The 25,455-nt window shown below is 38.1% G+C and overlaps 1 protein-coding gene across 1 annotated transcript in view; it reads right to left on the reverse strand.

Annotated features, from left to right (window-relative positions):
- Positions 1 to 25,455, reverse strand: part of KIF4A (kinesin family member 4A) — a 150,235-nt gene that overhangs the window by 76,244 nt on the left and 48,536 nt on the right. Inside the window, exons 8-10 of the mRNA XM_003801762.3 lie at positions 7,515 to 7,631; positions 6,735 to 6,910; positions 2,581 to 2,642 (exon numbers count right to left, since the gene is read on the reverse strand). Of these exons, the coding sequence (XP_003801810.1) occupies positions 2,581 to 2,642; positions 6,735 to 6,910; positions 7,515 to 7,631 (355 nt within the window). The remainder of the gene's footprint in view (positions 1 to 2,580; positions 2,643 to 6,734; positions 6,911 to 7,514; positions 7,632 to 25,455) is intronic.

The raw sequence follows: 25,455 nt of genomic DNA on the forward strand, positions 1-25,455 counted from the left end.
CCGGCTATTTTTTGGTTGCAGCCATCATTGTTTGGCGGGTCCGGGCTGGGGATTCGAACCTGCCACCTTAGGTGTACGTGGCTGGCGCCTTAGCCGGTTGAGCTATAGGCGCCGAGCCTGGATGCTTCTTAAACAGTTAAACATACAACCCAGCAGTTCCACTCTCAAGAACCTACCCAAGGAAAAAATAATCCATATAAAAACTTGCAAGTGAATGTTTACAATTATTAATAATTGCTAAAAAGTGAAACACCCAAAAGTTCATCAATTGATAAATGGATAGACAAATGTGGTATATCCAGACAATGAAATACTAGTGAGCAATGAAAGGGAATGAAGTACCTAAAAATGATATGTAACATGGATGAATCTCAAAAACATGATATAAATGAAAGAAATCAGACAAAGAAAGACCACATACTTACAATTCCATGTATATGAAGTAGTAAAAGCAAATCTATTATAGAGACAGATTAGTGGTTTCCTTAGGCTGGGAATGGTAATGACTGCAAATGGGCATGAGGGAACTTTTTGGGGTGATGGATGTATTCTAAAATTGGACTGTGGTAATAGTTGCACAACTGTGAAGTTTACTAAAAATCATTGAATTATATACATAAAATGAGTGAACTGAATTTTATATACATAAAATGAGTGAATTTTATATTTAAATTATAACTCAATAATGCTGCTAAAAAATCCAGAAGCAATAAAAAAGATTAATGAACTACTATATAACATTACAAATGTTTTATATGACTGAAAAATGACCATAAACAAAGTACATGTAAAAGACAACTGACAAACTGAGAGAAATATTTGTAACACATACCACAAAGTGCTAATATCACTAATACATAAAGAACTATTAAAAGTCAGGATTTCAATTATTTAAAAAAAAAAACAGAAAATAAGTGTTGGTGAGAATATGGAGAAATTGGAAACTATACACTGCTGGTGGGAATGTAAAATGGTACTGCCACTATGGAAAACAGTATGGCAGTTTAATTTAAAAGTTAAAAACAGAATTACCATATGATCCAACTATTCCACTTCTAGGTATATACCAACAGGATTTGGAAGCAGAGAGATGAATGGCTATTTGTATACCCATGTTTTTTTCTTTTTTTCCTTTCACTACTGCCCAGGCTGGAGTGCAGTGGCTATTTATAGGTGCAATCATAGTGCACTACAGGCTCAAACTCCTGAAGTACCTCTGACTATAGGACTACAAGGCCTTAACCACCATGCCCAACCCTAACCCATGTTTTTTTTTTTTTTGAGACAGAGTCTCACTTTGTCACCCTCAGTACAGTGCTGTGGCATCACAGCTCACAGAAACCTCCAGCTCTTGGGCTTAGCCGATTCTCTTACCTCAGCCTCCAGAGTAGCTGGGACTACAGGCACCCAACACAATGCCTGGCTATTTTTTTGTTGCAGTTTGGCTGGGGCCAGGTTTGAACCCACCACCCTTGGTATATGGGGCCAGTGCCCTACTCACTGAGCCACAGGTGCCACCAGAACTCTAAACCATATTAATAGCAGCATTAGTCACTATAGCTAAAAGATAGAAGCAGCCCAAGTATACATGGATGGATGATGTGTATGTATATACACACAAAATGTGGTATATACATACAATGTAATATTATTCAGTCTTAAAATGGAAGGAAATTCTGACACATGTTGTAGTATGTATGAACCTTGAAGACGTTATGCTAAGTGAAACAAGTCAGTCACAGAAGGACAAATACTATGATCACTTACATGAGGCACCAAGAGTAATTGAATTTATAGAGACAGAAAGTAGAATGGTGGTTGCCAAGGTCTGAAGGGAGAGAGAATGGAGAGTTATTGTTATTGTACAGAGTTTCAGTTTTGGAAGGTAGAAAACATTTTAGAGATGGATGGTGGTGAGTACTGCACAATACTGTGAATATACTTACCACTGAATTGTATACTTAAAAACTGTTAAGATAGTAAGTTTAACATATATGCAGATATTTCCAAGTTCTACCTGCTCAGAGGGTCCAGAAGCAGTGAAACCCTAGTAACAATGAGAATAGCTAGTGCCAGTGCACAGATCTTGGTTTCTAAACACTATTATCTAAAAAAATAAACCAAGGCTCCTTGGAGACATGGTTAAGTCCAGAACTGGAGCATGGAAAATGCAAGATGGGTTTGAATCACAAAAGCCAACCCAAAGGAGCTCCTCATGGACAAATGAAGAACAATTTGAGCAATAAAACAAATGACAGTACTAGATATTAACCAACGGAATAAATATCCATGCATCTATACAGATAAAACTTGTCATATAAATAAAGGGGGATAAGAGACAGCTCTTCTCATAGAATTCCAATTAATAAATCTCCAAGGCCATAATCCATGCTGTTTCTATTACATCAGACTGCTTCAAATATAACTGGCTAAGTCCTAAATATTTAGAAAGGTTGGTAAGATCCATACCTTGACACCAAGTGCTATCAGAAACCTTAGTAAATCAGGGAAAAACAATTATTATTAGGAGAAATAGCCTCTACTACAATACACGTTTAAAATTAATACATTGACTCTTACTTCATAGATCCAGGCAGGGTACCTCCATGGGCTTGTAGCAATAAGACCTGTAGCTGTTGTACCTGGAAGAAGCAAAGAAAAATAATCAGCCAGCCACCAAGCAAACGCTACTTATCCCTTGGCAGTGAAATTACCACAATTAGCAGTAGGGTAATTTTACTCAATGCCTGTGAAATCTAAAGCAGATTTTAGATACTACAGAAGGCATGAAAGTTGTAGAGTCCATGATAAAAGAACAATTGACACTGCATGAATAGCTATTACTTATGAGTTGTCTCTTTTATCTTAACATCTTTAGTTTTAATTGAGCACTTTTTAAAAAAAAGATAGGGGTCTAGCTATGGTGCCCAGGCTGAGGTACAGTGGCTACTCACAGGTGCTACAGTACTGCAATCTTGAACTCCTGGCCTCGAGGGATCTTCCTGCCTTAGCCTCCTGAGTATCTGGGGAATACCTATCTTTTAAATCAAACTCAGCACTGGGATGTACATGTAGGGGCATATAAAAATAAAATATGGTCCCTATTCTCAAGTTTATATATAATCTAGTTGAGGAAGGCAAGCCTAAAGCCTAAAATAGTAGGAAATAATATAAAGCCGAAGATGGTAAATTGTCAGGAATAGTTAAGTACTTTAGGGTTCTAAGAAGCAGCAAATTAACAAAACGCTAAAAGTGTCAAAGGGAGGCTTCACAGAAATGAATCTTAAACCAGAGCCCATATGCAAGCATCCTCTCCCATTCCCTTCTATGGCACAAGAGGAGCTGTTCTACTTCCTAAGACTAGACTCTTTGCTTGTACTTTGGATCCCCACTTCTCTTGCTTCCTTATGAATCTTACTGTTATTCCTTCCTTCTGTATTTTCTATATAAATTTCTATAACTTCTCCCTGTCTACAAGATCCTTCTTGTTAAGATTAAAACATGGGCCAAGTACAGTGGATCATGCCTGTAAATCCTAGCACTCTTGGAGGCTGAGGTGGGAAAACTGCTTTAGCTCAGGAGTTTGAGACCAGCCTAAGCAAGAGCAAGACCCCATCTCTACTAAAAATAGAAAAAATAGACAGGCATTGTGGTGAACACCTGTAGTTCCAGCTACTTGGGAGGCTGAGGCAGAAGGATCATTTAAACCCAGGAATTTGAGGTTGCTGTGAGCTTGGCTGATGCCATGGCACTCTAGCCTGGGAAAACACAGTGAGACTTTATTCATAGGATGTCTTCCTCTCCGTGCCAAAATGCATGGCATGGCTATGCAGATATGCTGCATAGCCACACCCATCACTAGGTCTTATTATCAGGGTAGGGCTTATATTTAACAAATGTATAGAAATCCTGCTAGGGCTTATTTTCTGGGTAGGTCTTCTTTTTGGGGAAACATGGTACAGAGGGATGACTATATCATAGAAAACCCTGACCTGTTCCACATTTTCATCAGACACTATAGCACACTATTCCAGTTCATAATTATATAATATTGTATGATTATGAATTTAGTATTTGCCTCTCATGCTAGGCAATAAGTTTCACAAAGGTAGAAACTATGTTTGCTTTGCTCAGTAAGGTATCCCAGCACAGTACTTGGCACATAATAGTATTCAATAAATATTTAATGTTGGAATGAATGAGCAAATAAATGAATAGGAAAAAGGGGATTTTTGGAAATAGGAATAAACATGAAAGAAAATAGAGGGATAGAACTGAGTTTGGTTATTTTATAATTAAAATGATACTGTGGACAGGTAAATTACTTATATTCTCTATGTGAATCCTAAGAGCAAAGGAGATAAAGAACAAAACAGACTGTAGTACCAGCTACTCAGAAGGCTGAGGCAGGTGGATCACCTGAGCCCATGAGTTTGAGGTTGCAGTGAACTACGATGACACCACTGCACTCTAGCCAGATGAGAGAGCAAGACCCGGTGTCAAAAAAAAAAAAAAAGAAGGAAGAGGAGGGAACAGAGAGGAAAGAAAAAGATTAAGTAAATAGTAGTTATCACTGAGGAAGAAGGCCAGGGAGGGAGTGGAGTGAGCACAAAATAGTTGAAAAACACTAGATTTCTGGTAGGAAAAATGATATACCCTAGAAGTCAATAAAATTTGACCTCCTCAAACCTGCATCAATCCAATTGCCTGCCTTCTCAGCTACTCTGCCAGGGCTACAGGGCTGTTACACAACCAGTCATATTGATTGCACCACAAATTCATGCTCCTAGTCAGCTACCTCTCTTGTTTCTGGTAACAGTGATTTCAAGCCTTTCTGTGATCTCTTCAAGCCTTGTACCCTATTATCTGACTGTTCTTAGAAGATGACCTTGCCATCTACTTTTGAAACAGTCATCAAGCTAAAAATCTCTCAGTTTCCTTCTCCTCCCTCTAAAGTAGTGTCACTGTATTCCTTCTATCCTAACCTCCTTTCTTGTAGTCTTGGTAGCACGTATCTCCTCTAAAGTCTAAAGCAAATCATTCTTTATTTGTAATTAGAATCTCAACTACTTAGAGAAGGCCTTTTACCAACTAGTCCCTATTCTCCATTTCAGTCTCTCTCAACTGGTTCTTCCACTTGTTCAAGTCTCTTCCATATTTAAAAAACATACACCTATATCCTTTGACCCTTGACTACCTGGCTATTGCCCTTTTTCATTTTGCCTTCTTAAAAGAAGCTTCCTCCACTTCCTTATCTACCACTCCATCTATTGTATTCTGTAGCAGCCTGCTCTTATTGTTACCTTCGCTTTCGTCTCACTGAAGTCACCAATAGCCTTCTTGTTAATAAAAATCAATGAATATTCTCAATGTTTACCCTCATATTTCTTTATAAATTTATATTTTTGAAACCCACCTTGAAATGTTCTTCCCTTGGCTTCTGTGACAGCACTGGTTTTTTTTTTTTTTGGAGACAGAGCCTCAAGCTATCACCCTGGGTAGAGTGCCGTGGCATCACAGCTCACAGCAACCTCCAACTCCTGTGCTTAAGCGAGTCTCCTGCCTCTGCCTCCCAAGTAGCTGGGACCACAGGCGCCCGCCACAACACCTGGTTATTTGCAGCCATCATTGTTGTTTGGCGGGCTGGGCTGGATTCGAACCCGCCACCTTAGGTGTATGTGGCTGGTGCCTTGGCCACTTGAGCCACAGGCGCCAAGTCGACAGCACTGGTTTTTGTTTCACATATCTACTTATTAATCTCATTGCTTTCTCTTTTTTTCTCCATTCCTTAAATGCTGGTGTTTCCCAGAATTCTGTTTTTGGCCTTTTTCTCTTCTTTATTTGCTAATTCAACAATTATTTAGTGAATACCTTTAATGTGCCAGGTACTCTTTGATCTCCTCTACTCCATAACTTTAGATACTATCTAAATACTAATAACTCTCAAATCTCTATCTTCAGCTTAAGTCTCTCTACATTAAACCCATACTGCCAGCTATGCTTAAATATTTCTACCTATATGTCCCCTAAGACCTTCAAATTCAAAATGACTGAAACTGAATTCATCATTTCCATTTTTCTATCAGAACCTGTTTTTCCTCCTGTATACGCTGACTCAGTGATTATCACTATCATTCACTCAGTTGCCTAAGCAAGAAACTTGGGAACTACTTTGACTCTTGCACCACACTTCTTTCCCCATATCAAATTTGTTACCAAGTAAGCCTGATACATTCTATTTCCCTTGTTTTTTGCTCTAATTTGTCCCCTTCTCTTCATCTCTATTGCTACTAGCTTTATTTCAAGCCATAGTTCTCACCTAGGTTATCATAACAGGCTAATGTATTTTCCTTACTTCTGGTCATGCCTACGTCTAATCTACTTTCTTCACACTTGCTAGGGTGATCTCCTTAAAATACACACTTCATCATGTCACTATTTTACATAAAGCTCTTCAGTGGCTCTTCAGTTTTCAAGACAAATAAGGAACTTCAGAATTTGGCTCCTGTTCCGTCTCTCACTGTTTACTTTTTTATCAGTGAAATCTCTAATGCCTTCCCTAATCTTAAGTAGACAGAAAACATGTTAATAGGAGTTACTTTTAGAGGTCCCCAAACTAACATAATGCTTAACCATCTCTAAACTCCTGATAAAGGAGAAACTGAAAAATAGAAACTCTGTCATTCCATTCACATACTTGTAATTTTTCCCATCAAATTTTAAGTCCCTTATACCTGTTGCTTTAGATGATTAAGTTCAGCTGTCTGGGGATCAATATTAACAATAGGTTTGTTCTTGATTTTTCTTGCTCTGTCAGCATAGCGAAGGGTATTTAATGTTTCCTCTAGATTGGAGTCAGCGGGACTCACACAGGCTATCATAAGAGTATGGCTATTCCCTCCTAGAGAATCTGAAAAACAAATCAATAAAGAACAACAGAAAGAAATAAAAAAAGTTGTCCATTTGAGTTGACAACTTAAAACTCAGCTATAAAAAAGTTCTTCGATATCTGCAATTTCCTATTTATGCCAATGCAAAAAAACACTAAGATTTCTGCTATGTAAAATGATACAGTTTAGAATCCTAATGCATGTGTCCCCATTTTTAAGATTGACTGTGACTTAAATTAGGTTAAAACATCTAAGGCCTTGCCCAAAAAGTTAAGAGCCACTACTGGGATTAAACATTCTTAGGATGCCCCCTCCAGGTGGATTTTAATTCTCCAGGAAATTCTGCTTAGCAGAATTAAAGAACAGTAACTAAGTTCATTTTCTGGTCCAAAGTACTAAGTACAGTTGGCACTCTATAGATTTCTTGGCTTTCAAAGTCATATGAAGACATCTTTCCATTATTTCAGAAGCCTGCCTGCCAATAGCCCTCTTTCCTACTTATCAGTTAGACAACTCTGTATGTAATAGTCCAAATAACTGGCTTTTTATCTGCTTCATCTTTTCTTTTTCAGCACTATCATTTTGAGGTACTCTTTCTGAATTTTGGAGGTACTTTGGGCTTACCTTGAAGCAGTCGAGTCAACTTGGAATCTCTATACGGCACAAAGCCACCCTTTTTGTCATCTCCAAGAGCACTGATTACATTACCCAAGCACAGTAGGCCTCGATTAATATTAATACCTAAGAGCAGAAAATAAAATTTAAATTGCTTGGTAAACATCAAACATATACATACATTTCTTCTGAGAAAGAAAAGAAATAAAGACCCCATAGAAAGGCGCTGAGGGCATTCCCAGCCCACGGTTCCCTTTTGAGGACCCTCCAGGTCCAGAGGCGCCTGGGGTCTGGGATCCGCAGACCTAGGGCCGGGGATGCTTGTGCTTTTCGTTCCGCCCCCTGCCTGATGGATGATCCTCTCGAGAAGCCCCTCAGCTGAAAAAAAAAAAGACCCCATAGAAATATTAAGTCTTAAGAAATATTAGAAATGGAGAACCAAGAATCTAATGTACTCAATTCTAATATGAAGGCAGTAGATGATTTAATACAAGGTGGGGGTAGGGGTTTGAGGGAGTAGGGAAAGGGGAGGAGTTAGGGGGATGAGGGTCATGGTGTATGGCACATCTCTTGGAGGCGGGACACAATTATAAGAGGGACTTTATAACAAATGCAATCAGCATAACCTAATTCTTTGTACCCTCAATGAATCCTAAACAATAAAAAAAGTACAACATCAAAAAAAAGAAATATTAGAATATTAAGAAAACTTCTCAATCCTATTCACTTTTCTAAGTAACTCTTTAAGTTCAAAGGACAAAGGTCCAAATGTTGGATATGTACAGTTGAGCTCATTGGTACTTTTTGCCCTTTCTCATGGGAACAAAGACAGACAGATAACTATCATCATGACAATAATCAACTATATATTTACTTTTTATATAAATTACTACAAACTTTAAATTAATGCTGTAAAACTAGATAGACAGCTATTTCTTACCATCTTATAATCATTATTTTTACTATCATTCTCATTTCATAGATAAGGAAATAAGCTCAGAGGTTCAATGGTCCACGTAAGGTCAAACATCTAGTAGGTGGTAAGCCTGAGACTCCATCTTAGAATTTTAGTTAAGTCTTATGCTCTTTCCATTATACCATGCTGCAATACTTTGCCTATTTTTGCTTTTATAAGGGTAAAGATTCTTTTTCATTTCATTTCATTCTAATGTTTTCTTTTTAAATATACTAATTTGTGAAGTTCCTCTAAAACATCAGAGTTCCTACATTTACTGTGAAATGGGTATATACAACAGTATAATGGTGAATTACTTTGGCTAGGTTACAATCCTGGCTTATCACTGACTAGGTATATGATTTTTGCTAAGTTCTCCCATAAAATAAGGCAAATCTACCTACCTTATTGGGTTGTGGTAGAGAATTAAATAAGACACTATATATAAAACAAAAGTTAGATGATAAATAAATGTTGTTTGAATGTTTGTGTGCCCTCCAAAATTCTGGTTGAAATTGAATCCCCAATACAACAGTATTAGGAAATGGGCCTTTAGGAGGCGAGTAGACCACAAAGTCTCTGCCCTCATGGGTAGTATTAGTGCCTTATAAAAGAGCTGGGTGGAACCAGGGGCATCTAACTGTGGCCTGCAGCTGGGTATGAATGCTTACCTATGGTGGTACATATCACAAAAATTACAAACACCTTTTTTTTTTTTTTTGCTCATCAATGTTCGTTAGTATTTGTATACTTAATGAGTGGGCCAAGACAACTATTAGATAAGCATTTATAGCCAGCTGTGGGCTATGGTAGAACACCCATGATTGCTAGCCCTTTTGTACTTTTGTCCCGTCTCCCATGTGAGAACACAGCATTCATCCCTTTTTTCCCATTTGTATATAAGGATGTCACAAGAAGATGTCCTCAGCAGACACTGATTCTGCTGGTGTCATAATCTTGGACTTCTCGGCCTCCAGGAAGCACTATGAGAAATAAATTTCTATTGTTTATAAATTACCCTATCTAAGATATTTTGATACAGCAGCACAAATGGACCAGGACAAACAGTACCATTATTGTTAGCTCTATACTTTTTACAGCCATACTTTGGACTCCAAAATAACATGAAACATTTATAAGATTTTGAATTCCAAACTCTTCTCTAACTGCATCCTACTATTCCTCCATTTATTTTTTTTCTTATGTTTCAGATTAATATGTGGGTACATATGATTAACTTACATAGTTTGCTTTTGTTTTTTTTTTCTTCTTCTTTTTTTTTTATTCAATGGTAACTGTGTACATTAATGCACTTCTGGGGTACAGTGTGGGGTTTTCATACACAATCCAAAATACTTCCATCAAACTGGTTAACATAGCCTTCATGTCATTTTCTTAGTTATTGTGTTAAAACGTTCATATTCTACTCATAGATTCACTTGTACCCTTGTAAGATAAACCACAGAAGTGAACCCTCGAATCCTCTTCCCTCCATCCATTCCCCCCTCTCCTCTCCCTCCCCCCACCCTGTATCCTTAGGTTGTTATTAGGTTATAGCTTTCATATAAAAGGTTTAAATTAATTTCATAATAGGGGTGTGTACATTGGATACTTTTTCTTCCATCATAGTTTGCTTTTGTAAGGTTAAAGTTTGGGTTGTAGTTGTGCCTTCACCCAACAAGTATACAATATACCCAGGCAATGTATCCTATCCTTTCTTTCATGAATACTGTCCTTTTCCCTTTTTGTGACTATCAATTTACTGATACTTTCTAACATTGTCAGTAAATCAGCCTTTTCTGGGCCTTAAACTCCTATTCTGAACTCTATGGTCAATCATTTCAGTTATGCTTTCCTGAGAACTCACTGGACCTACAACCGTCTGCCATTACCACCGTATCAATTCCCAACCATAGGTTAAACCAACTGTGTGTGTGTGTGTGTGTATCTACAGATTGTAATGCTGAAGAAATAAATAACATAGCCAGATGGACAGCATCCACTATAAACACAATGTCCAACCTAAAGTTTCTACTTAACTAATCTAATCTAATTCACCATGGCAGCTATTCTAAATACTCATTTTTAAGATTATAAACCTACTTTCACTTTCTATTGGTAGATGATTTTACCAAATACTTTACGGAGATCAAAGTTACTCCCAAAGGCTCAACTTGCCCTCTATCTCACATTCTTTCCTTTGCTGTTAACCCATTCTTTCATCCTTCCACTTGCTCCAGAGGAAATAGCTGCTTTTATTTTCAAGGGTCTCCCTTCTGCTTCCACCCATGTTTCTATTCCCTCCATTTCCTCTGCGATCCTGGATCCTTTGATCTTCTCTTTATCTTTTGGATCTTCAATTTATTTTCCCTTCACTAATTCTTTCTTTTCAGTTCATATGCATGTTCAAACCTCCCCAATCTAAAAACAGAAAAACAATTTCCTCAAACAATCATTCCTTTATTCTTTTTATTGCCAGTTGGAAGACATACCATTACGCAGAGCCATTTATCCTACTCAGGACTTGCCAATACCCATTCTAATCCATTTTCCCACCCGCCTTTCTAGCTAAACAGAACATCGTGCTATCTTATTGGCCCATATCCCACCTAGATGTAAAGGAGAGACTGCTGAAGTTCTTCAAAACTGCTGAGCAAAATTTCTTTCTTTTTGAGAACAGAGTCTCACTCCATCATCCCGGGTAGAGTGCCCTGGCATCATAGTTCACAGAAACCTCAAACTCTTGGGCTCAAGAGATTCTTGTGCCTCAGCCTCCCGAGTAGGTAGGATGACAGGCATCCACCACAACACCCAGCTGATTTTTCTATTTTTAGTAGAGATGGGGTCTGGCTCTTGCTCAGGTTGGTCTTGAACTCCTGACTTGCACATTCACCCTTGAACTCCTGACTCAAGCAATTCACCTACCTCCCAAAGTTCTAGGATTACAGGCCTGAGCCATTGTGCCTGGCCTTCAAAATTTCTATCTATAGTTTCATATAGGAACAAAATATTAATAAAATTCCAGATGAACCCTAAGAAGAATGTATGGTTATGATCTAAGTAAGAACCATAGTATTAAGGATACAGTAGGCAAGTTTTTTCTTCTTCAAATGAGAGTTGGGGCTCTAGAATAGAAAAAAGCTGAGGGATATAAATGTTTCTCTAGAAAGAAATCATCACAAAACAAGATTTTATTTCCTGTTGCTAAGATATGAAAATGTTAAGTTATTTACAACAATGGAATATACATCACAAAGACTGGGAAGACATGTTTGTAGAGACTGAAAAGTTCTGATCAAGCTCCGCTATGAAGAAAAATGCCCAGATAAAATTATACAATCAGAAGTTCTTTCCTCTCAGGCTTGGTGCCTGTAGAACGGTGGTTACAGTACCAGCCACATACACGGAGGCTGGGAGGTTCGAACCCAGCCCAGGCTAGCTAAACAACAATGACAACTGCAACAAAAAATAGCTGGGCATTGTGGCGGGCACCTGTAATCCCAACTACTTGGGAGGCTGAAGCAAGAGAATTGCTTAAGCCCAAGAGTTTGAGGTTGCTGTGAGCTGTGATGCCATGGCACTTTCCTGAGGGCCATATAGTGAGATTGTCTCAAAAAAAAAAAAAAAAAAAAAAAGAAGAAGAAGAAGTTCTTCTCTTTGTAAAATTGAGAAGAGATCAAGTAAGGGAAAGAGTAAAGAATACTACTCAACATTTTGGGGTGTTTGTTTACTATGACAACAAATAAACAATAAATAAAGAATAAAAGAAAGATTTAACTTCAAAAGGGAAATACAACTTCACACCTATCATGGAGGTACATTATAATGGGTTTTACAACTGAAATAAAGGAGTATATTTGTAACAAGAGAGAAAACCCAGGTAGGAGAGAAATGAAAGAAATATCTCTACATGCAGTGGTTCTGGTTCTCAACCGTAGGCAGTTCTGCATCCTAGAGTACATTTCAGTTGTCATAATGTGGGGGTAGCGTTTGTGCTACTAGTATCTTGTAGGTACAGGCCAAGGATGCTAAATGTCTTACAACGCATAGAGAAATCCCCCTAAACAATTATTTGACCCAAAATGTTAATAGAGCCACAGCTGAGAAACCCTGCTATATATGTGAAGAAAATGTACAAGGCAGGTGGCATAGCCAAGTAAATTAAGGTATGAAACAGTAGTAATATTACAATATAGACATGATCTGCCTGGTCAGAAAGGGAATGATCTGTTACTCAAATGTATCAATAAACTTACGGAGGCAGGCTCGGCGCCTATAGCTCAACCGGCTAAGGCGCCAGCCACGTACACCTAAGGTGGCGGGTTTGAATCCCCAGCCCGGACCCGCCAAACAACAATGACGGCTGCAACCAAAAAAATAGCCGGGCGTTGTGGCAGGCGCCTGTGGTCCCAGCTACTTGGGAGGCGGAGGCAGGAGACTCGCTTGAGCCCAGGAGTTGGAGGTTGCTGTGAGCTGTAATGTCACAGCACTCTACCCAGGGGGACAGCTTGAGGCTCTGTCTCAAAAAAAAAAAAAAAAAAAAAACTTACGGAGGCAACCAGTGTGAGAGGATAGAGTGGGAAGGGCATTTGATTAGAAGAAAGAGAATATTAGTTCAAACTCTGCCTCTGCCACTTACCAATGTATATGATGTTGAACAAGTCACTGAAATTTTCCTTTACCCATAAAATAGGAGCAATACCTACTTTACCTTACGGGACTGTGATAAAAATCAAATGCGATCTATAAAGGGTTATCGATGTATAAGGTATCATTAACAGAGTAGAGAAACTGGGATAACCTGGATATTTGCTAGGTCATATGAGGCTAAAAGCAGAATATCTGATAAATCCCTTATTTATTCTGATAACACTTTCTTCACCCCAAAATCACTATGGATGAAAAAGGAAATGGCTGCTTTGGCCTTCAAGTTGACACACAGGAAGAATTGATTATAGAAGTAAAATGATGGAAATCTAGTTGTAGGGGACTAAGGTGCAGGTCAGATATCAGTACCCTAGAATTTAAAAAGCCACTCTACGAAATTCAAGCAAAAAGATAGTTAAGATCCCAGAGACAGAAAGTCTAAAAGGGAAAATAAAAAAGGAGAGAAATCTTTAAAAAAAGAAAATTGTAATCGTCTAGTCACAAATTATTCCAATAGAAAAATCAATGTAGCTGCATAGGAATGGGTTTCAAATAAACTCATATATAAAAAGGACACATAGAGCACTATAGGAAATTCTGCTCTAATACAGTAGACTAACCACCAACATTTCTCTCCTCTACCTTGTAAGACACCATTTAAAAGGAATAAAAAAACTGCTAACCCACTAGATCACAGAGAATAGGAGAGGAAATATCAGTAGGCAGGTTTCAACATATTCTTGGAATAAGGGTGAGAAGTGATATAGCTACCTTAGCAATATGCAGGAAGCGTCAATCTAAAGTGTCTTCCGAGGGACAATAATGATGACAATAGTGATAAAACAGTTAAGTTTACATAATGTTTATAGCACTATAAGTACTAGGTACTTCATTTAATCCTCCCAATATCCCTATAAGAAGATATTGTAATTATTGCTATTTTGACAGATATGAAAGTTGAGGCACAAAGTTAGGGCAAAGTTAGGGAACTTGCCCAAGGTCACACAGACTCAGAATTTGAATGTACACAGTATGCCTCCAAAGTCTATCAAGTCTTAATCTCTATGCTCTACGAAGAAAGCTAATTTGCTCACATAGACGGTATCGGGTTCTGTGGAAGGAAAGCCTTGGGGTTGAAAAGAGGGAGTTGGTAGTAAATCTATACAGTATATAGAACTCTTGAATTCTCAAGTCTCCTCTTCGGGGCCAGGAGACTACTGTAATACCCACTCTCAAGCATTCCTAGTCTACTTTATGGGATATACTTTTTATACTTGCCCATTAAATGTTGGTATTCTCTTGAGACTGTCTTAAAGTCTTTTATAATATAGATTCTCCCTGTGTGATCTTATCCATGCCTAGAATTCCGACAAACATCTATGTACTAATAACTCCCTAAATCTTTATTTCCAAAACAGACATCTTTCTTGATGTGTAAACATGTATTATGACTGTCTACTGAATACCTCTAGTGAGTTATGCCACATGACATTGCATGAAAACAGAATTCATCTTTCAGTGCAAACCTATTCCACTTCTAGCACTGTACCTTTTCACTGTTTCACCATCTAATCTATCACCAAACCAATAGCAAATCTGAGTCACCCTGGACTTTTATTTTCTCATCCCATACATACAAATCCTTTATTCACTGAACATTTAGTGAATATGTACAATGCTTAAGGCATTGTGCTAGGTATTAAAGATACACAGAATAAATAGGTCATGATATCTTCTCCCAAGGAGTTAATAGTCAAAAGGGATAGACAATATACAAATAGACAATAGACAAACATACACACAAACAAATAATTGCAAATACAATATTAGAGGAAGAGATATGTAGTTAAAATGGGTTCTCATAGTGGTAAACTTCACCCGGGAAGGTAAAGAAAGGTTTTAGAGAAGAATTGAAGTTTGAGATGAATTGTGAAGGATAACTAGGACAATGCCGATAGAGAAGGGAAGAGCAGGAAAGAAGAGCAGAAGGACATTCCAGGCAAAGGAAGTTAAATATGCCAAGGTCCATGTTTGTGAGAAAACATCATACATTTTAGGAACTACAGGTAGTTCAATATGAGTACAATGCAAATTATGAGATGGAGAGCGACAAACAATGAGGCCAGAGGATAACTAGGAACCTACTGCAAAAGTCTTGTATGTCATGACCAAATATTTATATTTATCCTATAGGACAGTGATTTCCAATTGTATTCCTCAGATACTTCAGGGAGCCACAGAGATACTTCAGAGCTTCTGCAAAGGTAATTTGAATTTTGTTCTAAATAATTCAGTACATTCACATTGCGGTGCAACTATTACCACCAATTAAAATTATTTTAACAATTTTAAAACTACATTTAGATAGTTCAATCCAATGTGCTAGATACAAAATATTAACACACAAACGGTCTACCAATGAATTTACCTTGTGCGCCAAGGCTAATTTTTCTGTAGTCTTTGAGAAAATGCTACCATTTGAGCATTTGTTTGAATATTTTGCAAATGTATAGTTTACCTTTGTGACTTTGCACTAGACTTTTTTTCATTTCACATGTTCACCCAGAGAAAACTGTGCAAATAATTATACAGTAGTCTCCTGTTACCATTGGTTTTAATTACCTACAGTCAAGCTAGGTCTGAAAATATTAAATGGAAAATTCCAGAAATACACAATTCGTAAGTTTTAAATTGCACACCATACTGTTTTGAGAAGCATGATATAATTTCATGCTGTTTCACTCCCTCCCACTTTGTATGGGAATAATCCCTTTGTGCCATCCCCACTACTCACACATTTGTCACTTAGTAGCCATCTAAGTCATCATCAGATCAACTGTCAAGGTATTGCAGTGCTTGTGTTCAAGTAACCCTTATTTTGCTTAACCCCAAGGCACAGGGCAGTGATACTGGCCGTAGAAAAGCTATAAAATTCTTCAAGTTAAAAAGTGAAAGTTCTTCACTTAGTAAAGATAGATAAAACTTATATATTATGGTTGCTAAGATCTACAAGAAGAATGAATCCACTATCTGCAAAATTATCAAGAAGGAAAAAGAAATTCATGATATTTTTGCTATTGTACCTCAAACTGCAAAAGTTATAGTCACAGTGCATGATAAATACTCAGTTAAGATAAACAAGGTATTAAATTTGTAGGTGAAGACACAAACACAAAACATGCTCTGATTGACAGTAACATGATTCACCACAAAGCATTGAGCCTATATGAAGACTTCATCAAGGCTCTCCCTGAAATGAGCGACACTATGTCATTTACTGCAAGTAAGAAATATTTATACAGATTTAAAAATACATTTGAACTGAAAACCATAAAGATTACTGGAGAAGTTGCATCTGTTGATGAATAATCACAGGGTTTGAAGCATAGGGTTCACTACTTTCTGTGGTCTCAAGCATCCACTAGTGGTCTTGGAGTGCATCCCTTGTGGATAAGGTGGGGGGGACTGCTGCACTACTAGAGCACATAAGCTTATACTTAACACACCAGACAGAGGCATTTCCTCAATTCATGTGATCATCATTGCATCAGGGTCAATTGTATAATAACAAATGTGCAACTTAATATGTTAAGATGGTACTAATGATGGTTTCAGTATTTCTTGTAAGCTTTGAGTGTGTTTTATTAGACATTTATAGTTATTATATAATGTAAATTATGAAAAATACTGTTAATGATCCAACTCTGGACTTTCCCCCTCTCCCTCATTCAAGTTCCTGGATCAATTTAATAATTGAAAATAATCCCCAGATTGGAAAGTGGGCTATAAAGAATATTTATAATTTGCAACTATGTATCAGTATGAGTCAAGATTTTCTCATTAATGTACCATCAGAACAAATTATAGGAATTAACTGCAAAATCTTAAATAAGATTGTAACTGTCACCCATAATCACCATCATGGCATGTACTAAGAATTAATAATAAGACTATAGTCTTACTTGAAATAGTAAAGTCTGGAGTCAACCTAAATATTCATCAATAGAGGAATGGCATAATAAATACAATAGGTCAAGTGCAGTGGCTCACGCCTATAATCCTAGCACTCTGGGAGGCCAAGGCAGGTGGATTGCTTAAGCTCAGGAGTTCAAGACAAGCCTCAGCAAGAGCAAGATCCTGTCTCTACTAAAATAGAAAAGTTAGCTGGGCATTGTGGTGGGTATATGTAGTCTCAGCTACTAGAGAAGTTGAGGCATGAGAATCACTTGAGCCTAAGAATTTGAGGTTGCTGTGAGCTTTGAAAATGCCATAGCACTCAACCCCAGAGGAACAGAGTGAGAGTTTGCCTGAGATAAATAAATAGAATGGTATATCTACATACCATGTCATATACAGACATGAAAAAGAACATGGTAGATCTATATATGCTGATATGGAACTATCTCCAACACATACAGTTAAGAGGAAAAATAAGGAGTAGACAAGTGTACACAGTATGCTTCCATTTGTATAGAAAGACAATATCTAGAAGTATAGACTAGGAATATTAAGAGAAAAAAATTACTTTTTTATATATTAAAAAAATGTTTCTTTTTGAAATAGTGATAGATTATTTGGAAGTTGCAAAAATATGTCCAGAGAGGGCCTGTGCATCCTTTACCCAGCCTCCACCAATGGTAAAATCTTACACAAATATAGTACAATGCCAAAACAAAATTGCTATCGGTACAATCTGCACACCTTATTTGGCTTTCACTAGTTATTATGCATATTGTGTGTATATGTGTATGGTTCTGTACAAATTTTACCACACACGTACAACTTCATCTAACCATCACCACCATCCGCAAAGGTCTCTCACGCTATCCTTTATAGGCACACCTTCCCCCTCACCACTCAATCCCTAACTCCTGGTAACCACAAATCTTTTTAAATATCAAGAATGTTATAAATAGTTACAGAGAACCAGAGATTAGGGATGGGGAAAGAATGTGACTTCAAAGAGCTAGAATAAGGGAGTTGTTTAGAATGATGGAACTGATAGGTACCCTTGCTATACTGCTGATTACATGACTCTACATATTAAAACTTTAGAACTGGGCTTGGCACCTGTAGCACAGTGGTTATGGCACCAGCCACATACACTGAGGGTGGCGGGTTCGAACCTGGCCTGAGCCAGTTAAACAACAATGACAACTGTAACAAAAAAATAGCCGAGTATTGTGGCAGGTGCCTGTAGTCCCAGCTACTTGGGAGGCTGAGGCAAGAGAATTGCTTAAGCCCAAGAGTTTGAGGATGCTGTGACCTGTGATGCCACAGCACTCTACCAAGGGCAACATAGTAAGACTCTGTCTTAAAACAAAACAAAACTTAGAACCATACACCAAAATCAAAGTAAATTTTATTATATGTTAAATTAAAAAATCTAAAAAGTTAAAAAAAAGAATGTTATAATGGTATCATATATTATGTTACTTTTTGAGATGGTTTTTTTTTTCACTCAGAATAATTATCATCCATCCAAGTTGTTTTATCTATCAGTAATGAATACCTAATAGTGCAACTGCTGTGTCACAGGTATACAAGCACAGTTTTAGTTTTATTTTTCCCTGGGGAAGGTATTTTTTAAAATTTATTTTTATTAATTTTATTAACAGTTTCATTGAGACATAATAAATATACTATACAATTTATCTACTTAAATGTTGTGTAACCATCACTATAATATTAAACATTTTCATTATTCCAAAAAGGAAGTCCACACCTCTCAGTCATCCACCCTCAGTTCTTCCATTCCTTTCCTCCAGCCCTAGGCTTTTTTTGTTTCTATTCTTTTTGAGATAGGGTCTTTCTCTGTTGCCTAGTCTGGAGTGTAGTGACATCATCATCGTTCATGACAACTTCAAATTCCTAGGCTCAAGTGATCTTGCTTCAGTTCCTTGAGTAGCCAGGACTATAGGCGTGTGCTACCACAGCCAACTAATTTTTCCATTTTTTTGTAGAGACAGGGTCTTGCTATGTTGCCCAAGCTACTTTGGAACTCCTGGTCTCAAGTCCTGTCTTAGCCTCCCACAGTGCTAGGAACACTAGTGTGAACCACTGCACCTGGTAGGTTTAGTTTTATAGGTAATTGCTGAATAATTTTCTGGAGTGGGTTTACCATTTTACATTCACCATGTGGAGAGATCCAGTTTCTCCACATTGTCACTAGCATGTATTATTGTCACTACTTTTCCTTTTAGCTACTCTAAGAGGTATGCAGGTTTTAATTTATATTTCCTTAGTGACTAAGAATGGTGAACTCCTTTTCACGTGCTTATTGCAATCTGAATTTCCCATTTGCTGAAATATCTGTTCTTGTGTATTGGCCATTTTCTAGTTGCACTGTTTTTTTACTTTTGAGTCCTAAGAATTCTTCATACATTTAAGATATAAATCCTTTGTTGGATGTATTGTATTATGCATCATGGAAAATTTTATGATATATAAGTTAATATAAAGAAATAAATCATGATCATAAAATAGCTATAATATTTTTATTGCTTGAAGACTGACTCACTCAATATTACACATTTAAACTCATAAATCTACATGACTTTAAAATTTACTATTTAAATCTAATTCAAATGTTAGGATTTGTTATAACCTTTTGTTTAAAGACTAGTTCCTCTGCTTTAAAAAAAAGGTGGATAAAATTTGTTTTCGGCGATGGAAATCATGAAACGTTTTAAAGAGGGGGAAAATGTGATCAAGTTTGGATTTTAGAAACATTACTTTGGTGGTCATTTGGAAAGCGGATTTGGGAGTGAAAACCTGGTATTTAAGAAATCGTTTAGATGGTTATTTTAACAGTTTGGTTGAGAGATTTCTGAGGATTGGAGCAGTGGAAAAGGAACGAAAGAGATAGAAGTCAGAGGTATTTAAGACATAAAAATGATATGATCAAGCACCCTCTGGATGTAAAAGGTAAGAAAAAAGAAGAATGAATAAAACATGTGCTAATATTCCAGAAATAAAGCAGATATTCATTCTTCTAGACAGCTAACAGTTATAGAACACCTATTGTGTGTCAGGCATAGTTCTGGGAACAGGTGGCAGGAAAATAAAAACTGGTCTTTGTCTTCAAGGAACTCAAAGTCTAACAGGGAAAATAGACAACTAAATAATTAAAATGAAAAGAAAGAATGCTGTGAGGAGGTAATCATCTGTATTTTGATAAGGCTCGAGTTACAGGCTTTTGGGGAAAAGCATTTGTCAAAACCCAGCTAATATATACGAGGGTTGCCCAGAAAGTATCCAGCCATGTAATATGAACAATAGAGACATACATAACTGGCTACTTTACAGACAGCCCTTATGCACTTAAAGTTTGTGCTTTTCACTGTACATCTTACATTAAAATATAAACAACTGCCAGTTAATAATATATGCATACTAAAGTATTTAGGAAGTATACTAATACATGCAAATTACTTTAAAATGTCTTTTAAAATAAGAATATAGATTGATGAATGGATAGATGAATAGATAGATATATGACCAAGCAAATACTATGTATATTAAAATGTTAATGGTGGAATACAGACACTAGGTATTATACAGGGTATTATTCCTGTAAAATCTTTCAATTTTTCAGTACCTTTGAAAATTTACATCATAAAATGTTAGGAAAAAAAAAACACTATGGGAGCACCAATTTACGGAAAGACCTTGAACCACAGGAGATTTTACGCATGGGTGATATTCAAATTGTGAAATGAAATATAAGTAGTAATTGCCAGTTAGATCAAAAGGTACAAAGAACTTAGGCATTCGATAAGGACCTATGGCATGTTGGGCACTATGCCAGGCCCTACAGATTCAAAGATAAATATGACACAGTTCTTGCCTTTGATTGGCTTGCTGTCACGCAGGTAAGTTGGGTAAAGAAATAACTATAACACAGGGTTGGGGTAGTGTTAGTATAGAAGAGAGGAAAGCACTAGATGAGGGGTACCTAATCCACATTGTGGGAATCAGAGGTGTCAAAGAAAGTTTCTTTAAGGGGATGAAATTGGAACTGAGAATGGAAAGGCAAATTTGAATTAGCCACATGAAGACAGAGGGAAGGCATTTCTGAGAGAGGGAGCAGGATGTACAAAGACACATAGACAAGAGATTACTAGACACATTAGTATAGCTAAGCAGATTGCAAAAAAAGAGTGGGAAAAGGGAAGCTAGTCAGGTAGGGAGAGCTAGAGCATAAAGGCCATGCAAAGCAGTGTGATTTCTTCTTCTTAGTAGGAAGACAGAATTTATAGTAGAATACCCTGGCTACTAATTGGTTGACGACTTGAAAGGGTACCTGAATGAAGATAGAGAAACCAGTTGGAAAGCTTGCTATAATTAAAAAAACTCATGAGAGCCTGAATTAAGGTAATGATAGTAGTGTTAGAGAAAAGAGAGTGAATTGAAATATGAGAAAGTATGACTGATAAGTTCAGGGAAGGAGCTAGAGTGAAGGAATAGTATAGAATGATACCCTTGCTTCTGGCTTGGGTGACTGGGTGGATGTTGGTATTATTCACTGCAGGTGATCAAGGGGCAGGTTTATCAGAGGCAAAGAAGATTGAGGGCTTTAGCTTTCTTTTCTTTTCTTTTCTTTTTTTTTTTGAGACAGAGTCTCATTATGTCACCCTCAGTAGAGTATTGTGACATCATAGCTCACAGCAACCTCAAATTCTTGGGCTGAAGCAATTCTCTTGCCTCTGCTTCCCAAGTAGCTGGGACCACAGGTGCCTGCCACAATGCCCAGCTATTTTTTGTTGTAGTTGTCATTGCTGTTTAGCAGGCCTGGGCTGGGTTTGAACCAGCCAGCCCCAGTATATGTGGCTGGCGCCCTAACCACTGAGCAACAGGTGCCGAGCTTGGGGCTTCAGTTTTAGACACATCCCATGAAAGGCACCTATGGGACATCCACAGGATTCCCTACAAGCAACTACATTTATAGGCTAAATGAGATATGGGCTAGAGATAGAGGTTTGGGATTGGTAGCACACAGGTAGGAGATATAAGCATCTAAGTGTATGACACCACTTGGGTGGGGGTGTGGCAGAGTTATGATCACAAATAATGGAAAGAGAAAGAAAAAAATTTCAGGACAGAACCTGGGTTATTGTTTAGATAGGTGGGTGGAAAATGAGAAGCCTAAAAAAAGAGTCTTCAGAAAAGTGAGAGGAAAATCAGGAGAGTGCACTGTCAAAGAGTCCAGGGAGAAATGAGATTGTCCAGAAGATGAGGCAGGGTATCAACAAATAAGGGGATGACTGAAAAAGCCTAATGGATTCAGCTGTTCAGGTCATTGGTTGTCCTTGGCAGGCATAATTTCAATGGGATGAGGACAGAGGGGTGGTGAAAAAAGCAGAGTGAAAGGAAAAGTGAAGACAGCAGTAGTAAGAAGAAGATAAAGATTTTATTTTATTTTAAAATGGGAAAAATACTATGCTTCTATGCTGAGGAGAAAAGTCAGTAGAGGGGGCAAGGTTAAAAAAATACAAGGTAGGGCAGCACCGAGGCTACGACAACCGGGCCTGCGGGCAGCAGTACTGGGAGCTGTCTGGAAACAGAGGGTGTTACTGTAATTTCTATGATTGATATAGGGGAGATTATGATCGATTCTACGGGCGAGATTATGAGTACAACAGATATGGAGATGACTATTACAGACAATACAGCCGGGATTGGCAGAGTTACTACTACCACCACCCCCAGGACAGAGACCGATACTACTACAGGAACTTCTACGGTTACCAAAGGTATCGGTGAAGCCCTGCCATTGTCGCCTGTCAGCCATGAAGCTGAATTTCTGGGGGTGCCAAGCACCCCCCAAAACACAACCAAGGAAAACAGGGGCTGTCGGGGTGGGGCTGAGCTGCCGGGGCAGTGGGGGGGCGGTGCGCAAGCAGGGGTGGGGGAGGGGGAAACAACAAAACTGTACATTTTTTAAAAATTTTGTTGAAAAGAATATTGTCTTATTCTATAAAACATTTCAAACCTAGTTAGATATTTGTAATCAAAAAAACATTTTTTCAGAAAGCAGCACTTAGGGCTGCCTGTTCTGTACCCTGCAGTTGGACAGTTGAACTGAGAAATGGCGCCGTTCTGACATTCTAAGGCAGCTAGACTGGCAGCCGAGTAAGGAAGAGTGGTGAGGTGGTGCGGAGAGGCTGGGGAAGCAGTGTGAGGATTGTTCTCCAGAGCAGGTAGGCACAGGCAGGAGTGGGACAGAAGGGGAGCTTGTGACTGGGGCAGTGAAAATAAGCGATTGGCTCTTATCAAAAAAAAAAAATACACAAGGTGCAGGGGCGCTTGATGGAACCAGGTTTCTGAGGCAGTACAGAGAAACAAAAGAGTCAGTAGGGAATATGCAGGTAATTGCACAGAGACCCGGAAAAACTGTTAGAAAAAAAAAATGAGGAGTAGGCTACTATAGCTTCAATCCTATAGTTTGTGGGGAAGTGGTGGGAGAGAAAGTAGGAAATAACAGAGGTACCAGAAAATGACAATGTAGTCTCCTGGTACTACAGAATTTCAGAGGAGAAAGACTAAAGATAAAAAATGGTTTAAAAGGCAACATTGGCCAGGTACAGTGGCTCTGGGCACTCTGAGAGGCTGAGGCAAGTGGATTGTTTGAGCTCAGGAGTTCAAGACCAGCTTGAGCAAGAGTGAGATCCCATCTCTACTAAATTTAGCTGAGTATGGTGACAGGCACCTGTAGTCCCAGCTACTCAGGTGGCCGAGGCAAGAGGATCTTCTGAGCCTAAGAGTTTGAGGTTGCTGTGAGCTATGATGCCAGGGCACTCTACCCAAGGCACAGAGTGAGACTGTCTCAAAACAATGGGCAATATTGAAAACCCCAAGACTTAAGTTGGGCCTTGAAAGATGCCTACGTTGTAGTTTGCTTGTATGAGTGAGGGATGGGGGGAGGCATGTACTATATTCTAGGTGAGAAGAGTAGAGTGATACAATGAAAGTGTTCAGAGACTAGAATTATTAGCTGGGCATGTTCCAAGGGTTAGGTAACTGGAGTAGACTATGGGTACAGAAGCTGAAAAAGAAGGTAGGCTGAGACCAGGTTACAAAGGCTCTGGAAGATTTGGCTATGTATTTTAGACTTCATCCTATAGTCACTGATGTACCACTTCAACATTTCTACTCAGGGGCAGTACCATGTACAAAGTGGTAAGTTTTTAAAGCTACTTATGTAATTTATTTATTTTAATGATAAATAATATTTGACATATTTATGGGGAACATGTGTACTTTGTTACATGCATAGATTGTGTAGTGATCAAGTCAGTGTATTTAGGATATCCATTACTTTGAGGCTTTATTACTTCTATGTGGTGGGAACTTTTCAAGTCTCTCCTCTGGTCATTTTAAAATATGTAGTTGGACAATAAAGTTTGTGAACTCATCCTAGAAAAATGTGTTACCTACCTCATTGCTGTATTTCACTACAATCACCTTCAAAGTACTCCCTTTGGCTATGTGGTGACCATAGTGATATTCAGCAATGAGATGGGTAGCACTTTTCTAGGAGTTTGTGAACTTAATTGTTAAACCTCATACAACAACAGCTATGATGGCCATTCTAGAAAAAGAGTTCCAAAACTGCTTTAAAGGATAGATCAGGTGCTGGTGTTGGTGCATAGCTTCTCAAGGGGAGTACTTCGAAAGTGATCATAGTGATATTCAGCAATGAGGTAGGCAGCACTTCTAGTTTGACTTCGAGAACTTACTTGTCTGACCTCATACATTGGAACAAACTTTGAAAGACAGTTTGGTGTATATATACCCTATGACCCAGTGATTCTACTTCTAGGTATACAACCTAGAAAATCTTTACATACAGCCATCAGGATACATAAATAAGATGGTTCACATGGGCACTATTGAAGATAGCCCCAAACTGGAAACTGGAATATCCATCAATAGTAAAAATAAATAGTGGTATAGTCGCACGATGGAATATTTTACAGAAATGTAATGAACAATGCGACATAGATAAATCTCTCAAATACTGTGTTGAATGGAAGATGAAAGAAACAACAGATAATATACAATATAATTCCACTTATATAAAGCTTAAAAATAGACAAAACCAAATCATACTGTCGAGAGATATATACACAAGTGGCTATTAAGAAAAGCAAGGGAGGCTAGGCGCCTGTAGCATAGTGGTTACAGTGCCAGCCACATACACTGAGGGTAGCGGGTTCGAACCTGGCCCAGGCCAGCTAAACAACTACAACAAAAAATAGCCGGGTATTGTGGCTGGTACCTATAGTCCCAGCTACTTGGGAGGCTGAGGCAAGAGAATTGCTTAAGCCCAAGAGTTTGAGGTTG

The sequence above is a fragment of the Otolemur garnettii genome, unplaced genomic scaffold (assembly GCF_000181295.1).
Source record: "Otolemur garnettii isolate 467f Iridium unplaced genomic scaffold, OtoGar3 scaffold00219, whole genome shotgun sequence".
NCBI lineage: Eukaryota > Metazoa > Chordata > Mammalia > Primates > Galagidae > Otolemur > Otolemur garnettii.